The sequence below is a fragment of the Hippopotamus amphibius genome, chromosome 8 (genome assembly GCF_030028045.1).
Source record: "Hippopotamus amphibius kiboko isolate mHipAmp2 chromosome 8, mHipAmp2.hap2, whole genome shotgun sequence".
NCBI classification, from domain to species: domain Eukaryota; kingdom Metazoa; phylum Chordata; class Mammalia; order Artiodactyla; family Hippopotamidae; genus Hippopotamus; species Hippopotamus amphibius.
In genome coordinates this window covers 27,405,654-27,420,671 of record NC_080193.1, presented here as the reverse complement: position 1 = coordinate 27,420,671, position 15,018 = coordinate 27,405,654, and the positions used below count along the sequence as shown (strand labels likewise).

Here is a 15,018-nt window from a genome sequence, read left to right as displayed (position 1 = left end):
TCAAAGAATGTATCCTGTTTTGTGTAGATTTAACTCTGTTGAATTGATTTTTAAAATGATTTTAGAACATACAAAAGAGTAATAGTTCCAATGCCCAAGCTGCTTACCATGCCAGTTAAATTAGCACCTCTGAGCTGGGGCCTGGAGGATTCCAGCAACAGAGAAGAGCGCCAGCTAACGTGAGCTGAAGCGGCTTTGGGGAGATGCGGAGAACTCACAGTCAGAGGAGGAACCAGCGGGAAAGCCAGACGTCTCTCTGGACACCACAGACAGGGCGTCCCCTCCGCCTCACAGTCAGTCCCCAGGACAGAGGCGGCAATGGCCGAACTTTGGTCACAAAGCCCTGCCCTTATTCTTCCTGGAAGCAGATGCGAGAAGGGGTCCTACAAGGACCTGGTGACCTTCACAGAAGGGAAGTTCTGGGGACTCACCATCCCACAGCGAGTATGTGCAAGGAGAGAGGTGGTCTCCCCAAAAAGATATTGGGGTGTTTATAAGAAGGCTGAGATGGAAGACTGGGCACAGCAGACAGCCACATCCACGTCCTGACCCCCAGAACCCATGAATGTGACCTCACTGGGAAAAGGGTCTTTGCGGATGTAATGAGGATCTTGTGATGGGGAGGTTACCCTGGATCACCCGGCTGGGCCCTGAATGCCGTCATGAGTGTCTTTATAAGAGACACACACAGAAGAGGGAAAGCCACCCCACTCTGGAGTCAGAGATGGGAGGGAAGCAGCCACAAGCCCAGGACACCTGGGGACACCAGGAGCTGGAAGGGGCAGGCAGCGCCTCCCCTGGAGCCTCAGAGGGAGTGCAGCCCTGTCCACACCTTGACCTCAGACTTGTGGCCTTAAGAGCTGTGAGAGGACAGATGTCTCTTGCCTGAAGCCCCAGTTTATGGTACTTTGTTTCACAGCCACAGGAAATGAATACACTGGGTAACCAAAAATGACCAATGTCCAGAAGAGGCCTTCTGCAGAGCCCTGGCGATTGGAAACCCCAAGCCTTGCTGGGCACCTTCCAGGAGGGCGTCCCCATGGGGACGGAGCCGACACCCAGCCTGGCTGAGATGAGACTGTGTAGGCACGCAGGGCTGATGCTGCGTGTGCCAATCACAGACATTCCTCAGGTGCACACGGTGCCACCATCACAGCCCGTTCCTGAACTGCATCCTCAGCGTGCGTGTGTGTGTAGCCCGTGGGGAAGCAGATTCCTGACAGGGGCCTCTCAAGGCTGCCTGCGGGGCTGATGGCCAGCTGGCCCGTATGATGGCTTTAACCATACCCGGCCAAGGCTCCCTGGAAACCAGATGAGGTACGTCCCACGGGGAAGAGAGGAAGCCGAGCAGCGCCTCCCCAGACCCCGCTGGGCCCTCAGCAGGCTCCCCGCCGGGACTCACCGCCCTGCCTGGGGATGCTTCAGGACAGCTCCCAGACCCCCAGCCTCTCTTCCTGGGGAGAGAAGAAGGTGCTCTGAATCTCCTCTCTCCGTGTGCACAGCACCCGTCACCGCGTCCTTCAAGTTCTAGGAAAGGCTGCCTCTGAGTCGCAGCCTATTGCCTGGCTTGTACCATATATGTTTCAAAATTGGAACCAATGTTTACACTTAAGAGATTTCACATGAAATTGATATCTACTCTCCGAAAAGAAGATTCTGGAAAACCCAGGCCCCCGTTCCTACCTGGTGACCATCCGCTGCTGCTGAGTTGCCACTGATCCCCCGGGCGGGGCAGTGCCGCAGTCCTCACCCCTCCCAGCAGCCTGCTTCACACCCCTTGCGCTGGAGGGTCAGGAGTAACAGGATTCCAGGGGCAGTCTTGAGGTCCTCGGCTTCCGAGGTTGTTACCCAGAGGATGGCCCTCCTCTCCACCTTCTCATGGAAGGGTCTTCCCACACCCTCCCTGCAATAGCCAATCCCCCAGAAGAAGCTCTGGTGCCCCAGCGCCTGCAGAAAAGGCTCCTGGACACCCTCTGATGCAGCCTCTCACCCTACACATCACAAGACCCCGACTCCAGGCTGGGAAAGTGCGTGCCTGGGGCCAGCGCGTGGGCCTGGAAGGGTCTCTCCTGAAAACTACTCTGGGATGTCTCGTTTCCCTTGGACCTGGGGGAGGAGTCCTTCTGCCCTTCTCCTGAAGGACGCAGCTTGCACACCCGCCCCAGAGACTGGGTGGGAAATTAACCCAGGAGAGGCTGCTGTGTGAAGATTTACTTTAGGAAATTTCCGCCATTCATTATCTTTGAAGCTCAAGGAGGAAAAAAGAGTGAAAAGAAGGCTTGGATTGCTGGAGGGAAGTATTTCAGTCTTGACAGAAGGAGAAGGATGGCTTCCTGGGCGCATGGGGAGGGGGTCCTGCATGCTGGGGTGGCTGGCCACGTGAACCATGTCATGGAAATGGAGCTATTTCCCACGTTCTGAATGAGGACAAAACGGGACCGACGACCAGCAGCGTGTTTGTCCCCGTCTCCATGTGGCTCCGAGCTGCTAGCAGGATGCGGGTGCCGGGCATCTCAGCCGCGATATGCCAGCCCCGCCTGGGGGAGGGCAGCTGCAGCCCTTGGGGCACCAGGCTCACCTCTTCCTGGGGCCACGAAGCCTGTGTGTGGGTTTGCACCCCTGTCCCCAGGGGGGTCCGGGTTCGTGCCAGCATGTCTGGTGGATGTGGAGAGACCTTGGGTGTAAGCCGGCTTGCAGTGGGGCCAGAGATGCCCAGAAGAAAAGGGGGATGCTGTGGGGTCGACGGAGGGGCCATCACCCAGCACACGCTCCACCCACCAAGCAGGGTAGCGTGGAATGAGGGCCTGACACACACACGTACACATGTGCACAAAATCACACACAGATGCACACACACACATGCATAGAGATGCACACACAGATACAAATGCAAGCACACAGACACATGTACACACTCACACTCACCCACACTCAGACCTGCATGCACACGCACACACATAATTGCTTCTCTCATTGCAGCAGTTGGAGAGTGACATTTTCCTTGATAACTTGTTACTTATACTCTCCCGAGTGTCACTTCCCGTGGTGCTGGGGGTCTTGATAACCAGGACGCCTGCTGGGTAGCTAACCGTCCATCAGAGGGATGGCTCAAAATTCATTCCACCGTCTACACTGATGGACGCTAAGCTGATTTCCCTTTGGCCACTATAACTCATGCTGCAGTGCACAGCTTTGTGTGAATAGCTTTTGGATTAGTCTCTGAGGATAAATGCCAGCCGTGGAATTAGGGGATGAAATAATAACAGCCAACGGTTCCCAGGCTCCAGACACTCTTCCACGCCGTTTTCATCTGCACAGCAGCCTGTGGAGGAGGCACCTTCCTGCCTCTCGTGTCACGGGCAGGGATGCTGAGCACGGAGGAGCTGAGCGACTTGCCCGAGGTCACACAGCCCGTGCGCACCGAGCCGGGTCGTCGCCGCATCACTGCACACATATTGTTGGCTCTCTATTCATAGCTTCAGACTTTTCCAAGATGGTTGAGCCAAGCCACACCAGTTTCCCCACAAAGTTGCCACCCGTGTGTGTGGCCCCTGCACCAGGTCGGCAACGAGGCTGTGCGATTCTGCACCCACCTTCCCTGTGCTGTGCTGTGCTGATGGCCTGGCCATGCCCTGCCTGTGAGCATGTGCTCTTCTTCAAGATGCCGAGATCAGGTGACTCTCGTGTCCCTTGTCACTCTCCCGAAGGCTGAGGGACCCGTTCATGATCTTCATCTTATCGGCTCCCATTTATACAGAAAAGAACTCCAGAATTCCATGGAATCAGGCATGTGTATTGTCTATGTGTGGGTGTCTGGGTGTGTGTCTCTGTGTGTGCGTATGTTATATGCGTATCTGAGTGTGTATTCACTGCAGGTGTGGGTCTGTGTTTCTGTGTGTGTGGGTGCACTTGTGTGTTTCTCTGGATGTTGTGTGTGTGTATGTATGTGTATCTGCATGTATCTGTGTGCTTTTGGGTGTGTACGTGTGGATCTGTGTGTGTGTGTATATATCTGTGGGTATATTTGTTGGACCATGTATTTGTATTGCATGTGTCTGTGTATTTGTATATCTGTTCTTTGGGTGTGTGTCTGTATGTGGGTATGTGCGTTGCATGTGTGTCTACATGTGTCCATGTATCCGTGTATGCCTGTATGTCTGTTGCATGTGTGTATTTGTGTGTGTGCGTGTGTATTGTGTATGTCTGTGCATCTTTGTGTGTCCATATGTCTGTTGCGTCTACAAGGCAGGAGCCCAGGTAAGGACCATTTTTGGAGATGCTTTGTGCTGCACCCGGCATGCTGCCCATCTGTCCAGATGTAAGGATGCCCCCAGGACAACAAGTTCCCCCAACCGCCCGCCTCAGCCAAACCTGAGAACCCCTCGGCCCTGGCTGTTTTCTGTAATCATAGCAAGAATTTCTCATGCAAATAAATTCAATGCCAGCTGATTCTGCTACCATCGCCTTCGGAGTTTATTTTAAGTTTATTTTGGAACTCTGAGCAGTAATAAAAAATCATTACCAGCTATGATAGACCTGGCAGGGATCTGGCCGTTCAATTCATCAGAGATCACCCTGAGATGTTTGTGTCGTTGTTAAGAAAATGAGGGAAATATCTGTCATCGTTGGTGAACTGTAACTTAAGCAGTCAAGCGCTTGCTATTACACGTCACAGATGACATTAAAATTTCGTTACTGTTAGATTTGTGGCTCAAATGTCATGACAGGACAAGTTGGATCTTTATACAAATAAAGGGATAATCAGCTTGTAATGCCTCAGTTATTCTTGGACAACTCATGGGCATTTGCTTCTGATGCCCCAGTTACTGGGAGCAGAAATGCTTCTTTTAAATTGTGATTGAGAACAATTTTTCATGCTGTTTTCTTTGACGAGCGATTTCACACCTGTGCGAGCAGCAGGCCGGCACAGGCGGGAGCAGTCTCAGCTTTCAGTCTTGGCCTTGCAGGGGCTGCAAGGGCCTCTGGGGACAACCGAGAGCCTTTGCTAGTCCTCTCAGCACTCAGAAAAAACTAAGCCCTCAGCATACAAGGGAGTTGTCTTTGTTTTGAGGCAAAATCTTTCATCAAAGCTTGGAAGGTCCTGCTTTCTTACAAAACAGAGACAGTGCCTACTTCTTGCTAGAGAGAGATTTTTCCTGTCTCTTTTTTATCCCCTCCGACTAATAGGCACTCAGTATATCCTGCATTCATGATGTCAATGTATCATGAATGAATGAATGTCAGAAAATGTGCAGTTCCATTCACAGTGACACGGCCCACTTCTCTCTGCCACTCTGTCTCATCATGTCCTGCTTCGACCACCACTGCTCCATGAGACCAGTGGAGGTCTCAACACTGATAGACTGTTAATGCATTTTAGAGAAAAAAAATATAACTAGCACATTGACACATGATTTTACAGATACAATTGCTCAGGACAAGGCAAGATTTACTGACATATCAAGAATGTGTAGCTGTAAATAGAATTATTACAGGAATGTTGCATACAGTTGGCAGTCTGTTGCACACAGCTGCACAGGTTGTGCACTGTACAACTTCAAGATGTATCATTCAGAGAGAGTCTGATATCAAGGAGGTTCCACAAAGTTGAGCAGTGCACAACCTGTGCAACTGCCCATTGCAGCCCTGACTACTGATACACAGATAAAATAATGAAGGAGGTAGGCAAGTGACTGCAGCTTGGGAAATGATGGTCAGGGCAACTAAACAACTCATGGGTAAACAGATTTTTTTTAGTTTACACTAACTTTCCTGTATTGAATGCTGGTTTTTGTCATCTCTGAGGGATGCAAAGACAAGCCTGAGGCAGCCCTGCCTGTGTCCCAAGCCCTGGGCACAGTGACCAAGCAGCGACAAGGAGCACAGGGATGAGGTGTGAGGACTTGGAAAGAGGGTGGTGGGCCCACCCAGGCTGCGGGGTTCCAGGGCCATGCACCAGCAACCAGCTCACACACTGTTTGCTTCTCTCCAGGACCCCAGCCATGATCGGCTGCTCCTTCGTGGTGGACCGGGAGTACTTCGGGGACATTGGCCTGCTGGACCCAGGCATGGAGGTGTATGGTGGGGAGAACATCGAGCTGGGCATGAGGGTGAGTGTGGCTGCATGGCCACTGGGGCCTCTTGTGGGGATGGTTTTCCGAGCAGACCTGTTGGCCTGGCTGGTCCTTGAGCTGCTTGTTACTGGTCAGGGGGACATAAGGCCCCAAACTTGGGTCAGTGTAAGAAACCTCGATGGCAACAGGACTGCAAAACATTATGACTATGGTTGTAATTTGGATGTGACTTTATTTCTCAAGCCACTCATTCTGTTACATCACACTAAAGTGGGGGCGGGGGGGGGACAGGTTGGAAGTTGTAAAAGTGGGTCCTCGGCTCAGAGAGTTTGCATGCTGGCAGCGAGGAGACCCACAGTGTTGTGTGGGCTTGTCTCAGTGGATGTGCAAGGCAGGGTGCAGGTGGGGGTTGAGGGTGTCCAAAGCCCCCATGGCTACTCCTGGGGGACAGCTTGTAGACAAGGCTCCAGGCAGGATGTTTTCTGTTAGGAATTTTATGATTCCAGGTTTTATGCTCAAATCTTTAGTCCATTTTGAGTTGATTTTTATGCATGGTGTAAGATAGTGGTCCAGTTTTACTCTTTTGCATGCAACTGTTCGGTTTTCCCAGCACCATATATTGAGGAGACTATCTTTTCCTTGTTGTATATTCTTGGTTCCTTTGTTGGAAATTAATTGACCATGTGTGCATGGGTTTATTTCTGGGCTCTCTATTCCCAGTGATCTATGGAATGTTTTTATGCCAATGCTATATGTTTTGATTCCTGTAGCTTTGAATGTAGTTTGAAATCGGGGCATGTGATGCCACCAGCTTTGTTCTTCTTTCTCAAGATTGCTTTGGGGTCTTTTGTGATTCTATACAAATGATAGGATTGGTTGTTCTATTTCTGAGGAAAAATATCATTGACATTTTTAAAATTTTATTTATTTATTTATTTATTTATTTATTTATTTATTTATTTACTTACTTACTTACTTACTTATTGGCTGTCTCTACTTGTGGAGAGCGGAGGCTACTCTTTGTTGCGGTGCACAGGTTTCTCATTACAGTGGTTTCTCTTGTTGCAGAGCACAGGTTCTAGGCGCACAGGATTCAGTAGTTGTGGCACATGGGCTCAGTAGTTGTGGCACATGAGCTCTAGAGGGCAAGCTCAGTAGTTGTGGCACATGGGCTCAGTAGTTGTGGCATGTGTGCTCAATAATTGTAGCACATGGGCTTTGTTGCTCTGTGGCATGTGGGATCTTCCCGGGCCAGGGCTCAAACCTGTGTCCCCTGCATTGGCAGGCGGATTCTTAACCACTGTGCCACCAGGGAAGCCCTCACTGGCATTTTGATAGGGATGCACTGAATCTGTAGATGCTTTGGGTAGTATGGTCATTTTAACAACATTTTTCCAATCCATGAGCACGGATACTTTTCCATTTATTTGTGTCTTTGTCAATTTCTTCCATCAACGTCTTGTAGTTTTCAGTGTGCAGGTCTTTCACCTCCTTGGTTCAATGCATTCCTAAAATAAAATCAGGTTGGGTTCGGAGACCAGTCAGAGGCTGGTATCCTGGGCTCCATTCATGGCTCAGCAGGACGGTCACAGCATGATTAACGTGATGTGACACAGTCCATCCAGAGAGGGACCGGTAGGGCTTTCATGGGCTGTGGACCTAGGGTGCCAAAGGACCCTGCTTCCAGGAGATCTTGGGTTTGAGCCCTCAGCCCCTGGTCACTTATTACTACCACGTCACCAAGTCCTTGCCTCTCGCTGGCCCTCATGTGCAAGTGCTCCTTCCTTTCCTGCAACAACTGCGCTGCAGTGACCCTGCTGCATCCAGAGCACGTGAAGCCCGGGATGGGGAAGCAGTTTAGCCACGGGTACCCGGGGCCGGAACCCAGACCCACACTAGCTCGAGTCTAACTAACCAGCTGGTTAGCTATAGCGATCCCAGTGGTGACACCAGAGCACCCAAATCGAAGCGCTTTTGACGTTTCGACACTGGATCTGTTAGCCTTGACAGAGCACCGTTACCTGGGAGGCGTAAAGCCATAGACCCGCCTCCTCTTACCGCGCTGGGTCCTAAGTCTCAGGGTGGCCCGGGGCTGCACGCCTTCCAGGGACTCCTGTAGGGACCCTTCCTGCCTCTCCCAGCTCCTGGTGTTTGCTGTCAACCCTGGTGCTCCTTGGCTCATAGACGTGACACTCCAGTCACATGTCATCTTCTCCCTGTGTCTTCACGTCCCCTCCCTCTTTGTGCGTCTCTCCCCTTATAAGGACACCAGTCCCACTGGATTAGGGCCCACCTGAATGACCTCATTTTAACCTGATTAACTCTTTAAAGATCCTATATCCAAACTCAGCCGCATCCTGAGGTACTGGCGGCAGGACTCCAACTTACCCAACATGTTTGTGGGACACATTTTGCCCCTTAACTGGGGTATTATTATGGGCAAAAGTAATAACAGGGATGTTGTTATTAGGCAAGATGGGGGTGGGGAGCATTAAAACCTTAGACAAAGGGTTCCAGAGATGGCAGACGGTGAGACGCTAGACTCTCCAGCAGGTACCCGGGAAGATGATTCAAGTCCTTGTAGAAATCAGAACCTCCCCCCAAGGAAGGGGGCTTGGCTCAAAGGCTCTGGGTACCAGAGAGTGGTGCCCTCTCTGGGGCTGCCCCTGGGCATCTGGGTTTTTGCCAGCCCATGCCCTGGGGGCACCTGAGCACAGACCCTTCCATCCCTGTGTCTTTGGAGAAGCCCAGAGGGCAGTGGGTATCTGGGCAGCATCCATGGCCCTTCCAGGCTGGACACTGGGGCCAGGGGGCTGGGAGGTGGTGCTGGTCTCTCCCAGCTGGGAGATCCGGAAGCAGATGAGAGTCATGGACAGGTAGGCTGTCGGGACCAGCCGAGCCTGAGCTCAGAACTAGAGACCTTGGACCCCACAGAGAGCCGGCAAGAAGTATTTCCAGCTGTGATCAAGCCCCGAAACTTGCAGTTAAGTGGAATATGTGGAGAATGGGACATAGGCAAAGTTAGTCACAAGGCTTGGGGGGAAACACCAACCAACATCAACAAGAAGAGAACAAAATCACATGGGCAGTTCCATCCAGGCCAGTGTCCGAGCAGGTGCCCAGAATGGACTGGGAGAGGGTCCTCAGGGCCTCGGGGGCCTCAGTGCACGTGTGAGCCTGGGGTTTGGTGATTTGCGCACTCACATCACGTAGTTTCTGGATGTGAACCAATCACTTCATCTGCCTTGTAGCCAAGAAGGAACCAGCTGCACCAAACTAGTTTGGGGCCCAAACATCCTTCTACTTCATGTTGTAGCAGGAGGTGCTTTCCAAAGGCCACCTGTGTGTCCCATCCATGTGCTCTCTCACTAAGAACTGGACCCTCCTCCTGTATGTGCCCCCTCTGCCTTGAACCTGGGCCAACCCAGCTACTGGTCAACCAGGACAGAACAGCAGGAAAGATGCCAGAGACCTCTAAGACTCAGTCACAAATAAACATACAGCTCTGCCCTGTTCTTGTGGATGCCTATGCTTGGAGCCCAGACACCCTCCTGTGAGGGGGCCAGGCAGCCAGAAATGGAAGCTTCTGGATGATTCCCGCCCCCAGCCTCCAGGTCTTCCCAGTGGGGGGCCCAGACATCATGAAACAGGAAGACATGTCCCCACAGTGCCCTCTCCAAATTTCTGACCACAGAACCCATGCACATGTAGAAACGTTCGATGTCACTAAGCTTGGTACGATTTGTTATGCAGCAGTAGCTCCCCAGTCGTTCGCTGACTCTGAACCCCACCCTCAGTTAGCAGTAATCCTACTACCCACCGAGTGTGGGGCCACGTGATGCAGGAGAAAGTCCCTGGCAGCCAAGCAGACCTGGGTTCACATCCCACTTCTACCTTTACTACCTGAGTGGACTCAGGGAAGTCGCTCTCCCTCACTGAGCATTTCCTCCTGTGTAAATGGGACCATGGGCTCCTACTGCACTGAGGCAGGAGGAAGAGCAGTAGAGTTCACACACTGCCGAACCCGCAGCACCCACCGAAGCTCTGACATCATCACACGCATCTGTGCAACTAAGAAATGCTGCTTCCGGAACATCCACCCATTTAACACGACAATGGGGCAGGGACATTATTTCTCCCATTTTATAGAAGAGGAAACTGAGTCCTAATGAGGCAGAGCTGGGAATCTCCTCTGGGCACGCTTGCTCCTCCAATTATTCTTTTTTTTTTAATTACTTAATTTGTTTGTTTGTTTGTTTATTGGCTGAGTTGGGTCTTCGTTGCTGCATGCAGGCTTTCTCTAGATGTGGCGAGCAGGGGCTACTCTTTGTTGTGGTGCACAGGCTTCTCATTTCAGTGGCTTCTCTTGATGCGGAGCATGGGCTCTAGGTATGTGGGCTTCAGTAGTTATGGCGTGTGGGCTCAATAGTTGTGGCTAGCAGGCTCTAGAGCGCAGGCTCAGTAGTCGTGGTGCACGGGCTTCGTCGCTCCTTGGCATGTGAGACCTTCCTGGCCCAGGGCTCGAATCCGTGTCCCCTGCATTAGCAGGCAGATTCTTAACCACTGTGCCACCAGGGAAGTCCTCCAATTATTCTTAATTATCAGTGTTGCCAGTACCAAGAGCGCCCCATCCAGGAGCAGAGTAACTCAGGAAGCTGTTGGTGACCCCAGTCGGTGACGTCCTCTCTCCAGGGGAAGCTGACTGAGCCTGGTCACGGGTCCAAACTGTGAAGCAGGGCAGCTCCAAGGGCCTGGAGATGACGGGCGGCCCCCGGGGGTCTAGCTGTGTGGGAGCGAGGCTGCCAGTGGCTGGGAAGCTGGAGCCCGAGATCAGGGATGCGAACCCCATGCTGTCACCTCTGACCTCACTCCCACGCCCCCCGCCCCTCTTCAGAGAGGCCAGGATTCAGGGTTTGGGGACAGCAGCAGCGGATAGGCCACGAGCCGCCCCCGCTCTCGGCAACTAAGCCTGAGGCTCAGCCCCGTGTCTGGATTTAAAACAGGAGGAAGCCAGCGTGTGCAGTGACTTCCCAGTTTTTAAGACATTATTTGGGACAAGACTGACAATTAGCCGTGATGCTGAGTCCCGCTGTTACCAACCAGGGTTCTTGGCCTCCTTAATCAATAGACATTGACTAAAGTCCAGAGAGAAATTCAGGCAAGTCTTCACTGGGGCCCCCGCTGCAGCAGAGGGGAGCGAACACAAGTAATAAGTTCCCTTGCTTTCTCCCCAAGGGGGGCGGCGAGTTTGTTCCTTATATGAGGTGACGGTAGAGGTGGGTCCAGGGGTCGGGCTGGAGGGGTGGCTTAGGTGGTCTGCCCACCCCTCAGGCGGTATTGAGTGCAGGGGGCACGCGCAGTACCCTGCTTTGGCTCCCAATACCCTGTTTTTCTCCCAGCTCTTCAAAAGTGACAGTTGGGGTTTTTTTGGTCTTTTTGTATCTTTTGTCCAGAATTTGCCCCAACTGCACATGCGTGCAGTTATTTTCAATCCCTTACAGTTTCTTTGTATTTTGTTGCTCGAGGAGACCTTTGTCCAGGTGTGGGCACTGCAGCAAAGGGTCCCAGGTCCCAGGTCCCAGCCTGTCTCACTGAGGCCCCAGGATGCTGTGACAGCTGCTCCACTGCTCAGAGGGCTGAGCAGAGCAGGTTCAGGTTCACAGGCAGAGTGGGAGGGCCTGGGAGACCCACCAGAAGGGTGGGGCAGGCCCCTGGGCCTGGTTCTCAGACTCAGCTGCACCAGAATCCTTTTGAGACTTCTTAAAATAGATCGCTGGACCCCACCCCAGAGATGTGGATTCAGTATGGTGGGGTGGAGCCCAGGAATCTTCATTTCCAACAAATTCTGGGGCGGCGGGGGCGGGGGGAGTGGGGGTGGTGACTGACTCTGCTGCTCCAGGGAACCCACTTTGAGAACCAGCCCCTGCCCGGCCGCCCCTCCGGGACCTGAGCCAGCCAGGCTCACGCGCTGCTTGCTCTGCACAGGGCCTGGAGCATCACTGGCGGAGGGGAAGGGGCCAGGGCCCGGCCTTCAGGTCTCCTGTGGCCAAGCTCTGCTGATGTGGGGCTGAACTCTGATTGGTTTTGGGTCCTTGGGTTTTTATTTTGTTTCTGGGGTTTCATTTAGGTTTCTGTTTGTCTGTAGGGACTTTATTCACTGAAAAGGTTATTTAAGGCTAGTTTTTAAAAATTTATATACAGTTTATTGAAGTTACACCTTTCCAAACCTATCTGCTTTAAGCTTTTAAGTTAAACCCAGAGATCATATTATTGTGGTTATGGATATAATAAAATAAGAACACTCAACTTCCCCTTTTCTTTGATTAATGTTTGGTTAACTCAAATTGAACAGATTAAATGCCATTAAACAATGATCAGTTTCATTTCCGGCTTTAGTTAATGAAATTCTCTTGAACCTTTTAAAATGACACGTACAAATGTGGCTTATTCTCTTCTGTAAGTACTTTGAATGCCTGATATCGTTGTAGGAATTTCCCTAAGTGCTTAAAAAATTCTAGTGTATCTAGTATATCAAACTTACACCAAATCTCAAATTCTCTGAAGCATTTCAGTATTGTTTGCAAATGTTTTAAGTTCTCTGGCAAGGTCCAATTTTAAATCACAAATTTAGAATCGACCCTCAATTATACATGTTAGAAAGGAATCAGAGGATTAATCTGGCAGAGTCTTCAATACGCTGACTTTTCTCAACCGTTTTCATCATTAAAGACCAAACCTTTGCAAATGATTCCTGAACCTGACAGAAAGTTCCAGTTCTCCGTGTATGATTTATTCCTCCATCTCTACATTGCATTCTAATCCTTCCCAGGGTTAAAGGATGTCTGCTTGGGGACCAGAGTCAGAGTCCACAGTGGCCCTGTGGGGAGCAAGGGAGCTCAACTGTTGACCCCGACCCTCGGGCTGGGTGGGGGAGCAGAGGGCTCAGTGGAGGGCGCCTGGGCAGAGGGACCACCCTGGGGAGGATGAACCACTGTTGGAGAAGCAAGGTATCCATGCAGGGAGAGGCAGGGGAGGTGCACCCCCACAGCCCTCTCCTTCCAAAGCAAACCCAGCTGGGAACCCCAGGGCAGGAGAGGACCTGCCTGGAAGGGCAATCGGATGGCCAGCTTGTCAGTCAAGCCAGGTGGGACCGGCTAGGGACTGCGGGCTATGAGGGGCTGGAGGAGTAATTTGAGGGCGGGGACCCCCAGGGGTTGGTAGTGGCTCAGTCTGAGCAGTGCAGGATCAGGCAGAATCCAGCTTGGAGGGGCCGACAAGGGAGGGAGACACAGTGGATGTGGTCCAAGAGAGAAGATGAAGGTGACAACCGCATCTTGCATCCCAAGAGGAGAGAGAAATGAGGCTGGACGACACCACTGGAATCCAGGAAGCAGGCCGTGTTACGGGGTAAAGTTAAGGTTGGGGTCCATCTGAGACCTCTGATCTGTCCAAATGAGAGCTTGGTATGGGGGGTGGGGGAGGCGCTGCCCTGGGTGTCATCATGTAGGTGCCTGAGAGAGGGCGATATAGAGGCAGGCTTGTCTCCATCCCTGGTGGCATCTGGGAGCATCAGAAAGACTGGTGGGAATATCCTCCTGGAGAATTTTGCAGCAAGGGGAACAGAAAAGGAGGTGAGCCTCCCTGAGGGAGCATCTCCTGGAGGATGGGCAGGAGCCCGTTGCCGTGGTAACTAATTGCGGGCACCAGACACCCTGCTGGGAAGAGAGGGCACCCTGTACAGGGGCCGGGGAGACAGGGGGGACAGGCAGGGGGGGTGACCCATATGTAACACTAGTGGTGCCCATGCCCACCATGTGTAGTGAGGGGGTGCCCAGAAGTGGGGTAGATGCCCAGTACACATGAGGGACAGCTGAGGCTGTGTGGGGGACATGGGGTGCTGGGGAGGGCAGAGCCGGGGAAAGCCCCCTCCCTGGGTCCCTGCAGCTGAGGCAGGTGGGGGTCCAGGTGTGGATGCTCCCCTGTCCCCAGCTGTAGCCAAGAGCCCTGTGCTCCGTGAACGCACAGTGACCACTGCAAGTTTGGCCATTAGACAGTGGGGGACAGGACAGGACAATGCTCCCCTGGGTGGTTTCCAGCCAGTGGTTCCAGTGACAAGGGATTGGGAGGCCAGGGGTTATGTTCGCAGGAAGACATGAACCCTCTGAGGTGTTGAAGAAGGGGCGTCCAGTGAAAGGAGACCCAGCACCAGGCTCCGTCTCCCCCTGGTGCTTGGACCACAGGTGGGTCCCCTGGCCTGGGTCTCCACTTTATAAAGGGGGCTCTGGGCTCTGCACTGGGCAGGGTCCCCCTAGCTGTGAGGGAGGGCTCTGGGGTTGGTGCTGCCTTTGGGACATCAGGGGCCTGTTTGCTGACTGGGGGGATGCAGGTGTAGGTGTAGGTATGGATTAAATGTGGGAGTGGGTAGGGATTCGCATATAAATATGGATGGAGATACAGATATTGCTGTAGATCTGGATGTAGATATGGAGAGATAGGCGTGTAGACTCCATGCACATGAGAGTGACAGACATGCACACCCGGTATCGCAAATACGTTTGTGTGTGAGGTGTACATGTGTGTGTATATATGTATGTGTGTATATATATATTTTAAACTTTTATTATTTTTTCCAGTTATATATATACACACACACACATTCTTTTTTAATATTCTTTTCCATTATTGTTTATCACAGGATATTGAATATAGTTCCCTGTGCTATACAGTAGGACCTTGTTGTTTCTCCATCCTACGTGTAATAGTTTGCATCTACTAACCCCAACCTCCCACTCCATCCCTCCCCCATCCCTCTCCCCCTTGGCAGCCACAAGCCTGTTCTCTGTGTCTGAGTCTGTTTCTGCTTTGTAGATAGGCTTATTCGTGTCATAGTTTAGATTCCACATCTAAGTGATATCATATGGTATTTGTCTTTCTCTTTCTGACT

At 52.0% G+C, this 15,018-nt stretch overlaps 1 protein-coding gene across 1 annotated transcript in view; it reads left to right on the top strand.

The window, feature by feature from the left end:
• GALNT9 (polypeptide N-acetylgalactosaminyltransferase 9) overlaps positions 1 to 15,018 on the top strand; it is a 104,351-nt gene that overhangs the window by 59,720 nt on the left and 29,613 nt on the right. Inside the window, exon 6 of the mRNA XM_057746158.1 lies at positions 5,993 to 6,110. Within this exon, the coding sequence (XP_057602141.1) occupies positions 5,993 to 6,110 (118 nt within the window). The remainder of the gene's footprint in view (positions 1 to 5,992; positions 6,111 to 15,018) is intronic.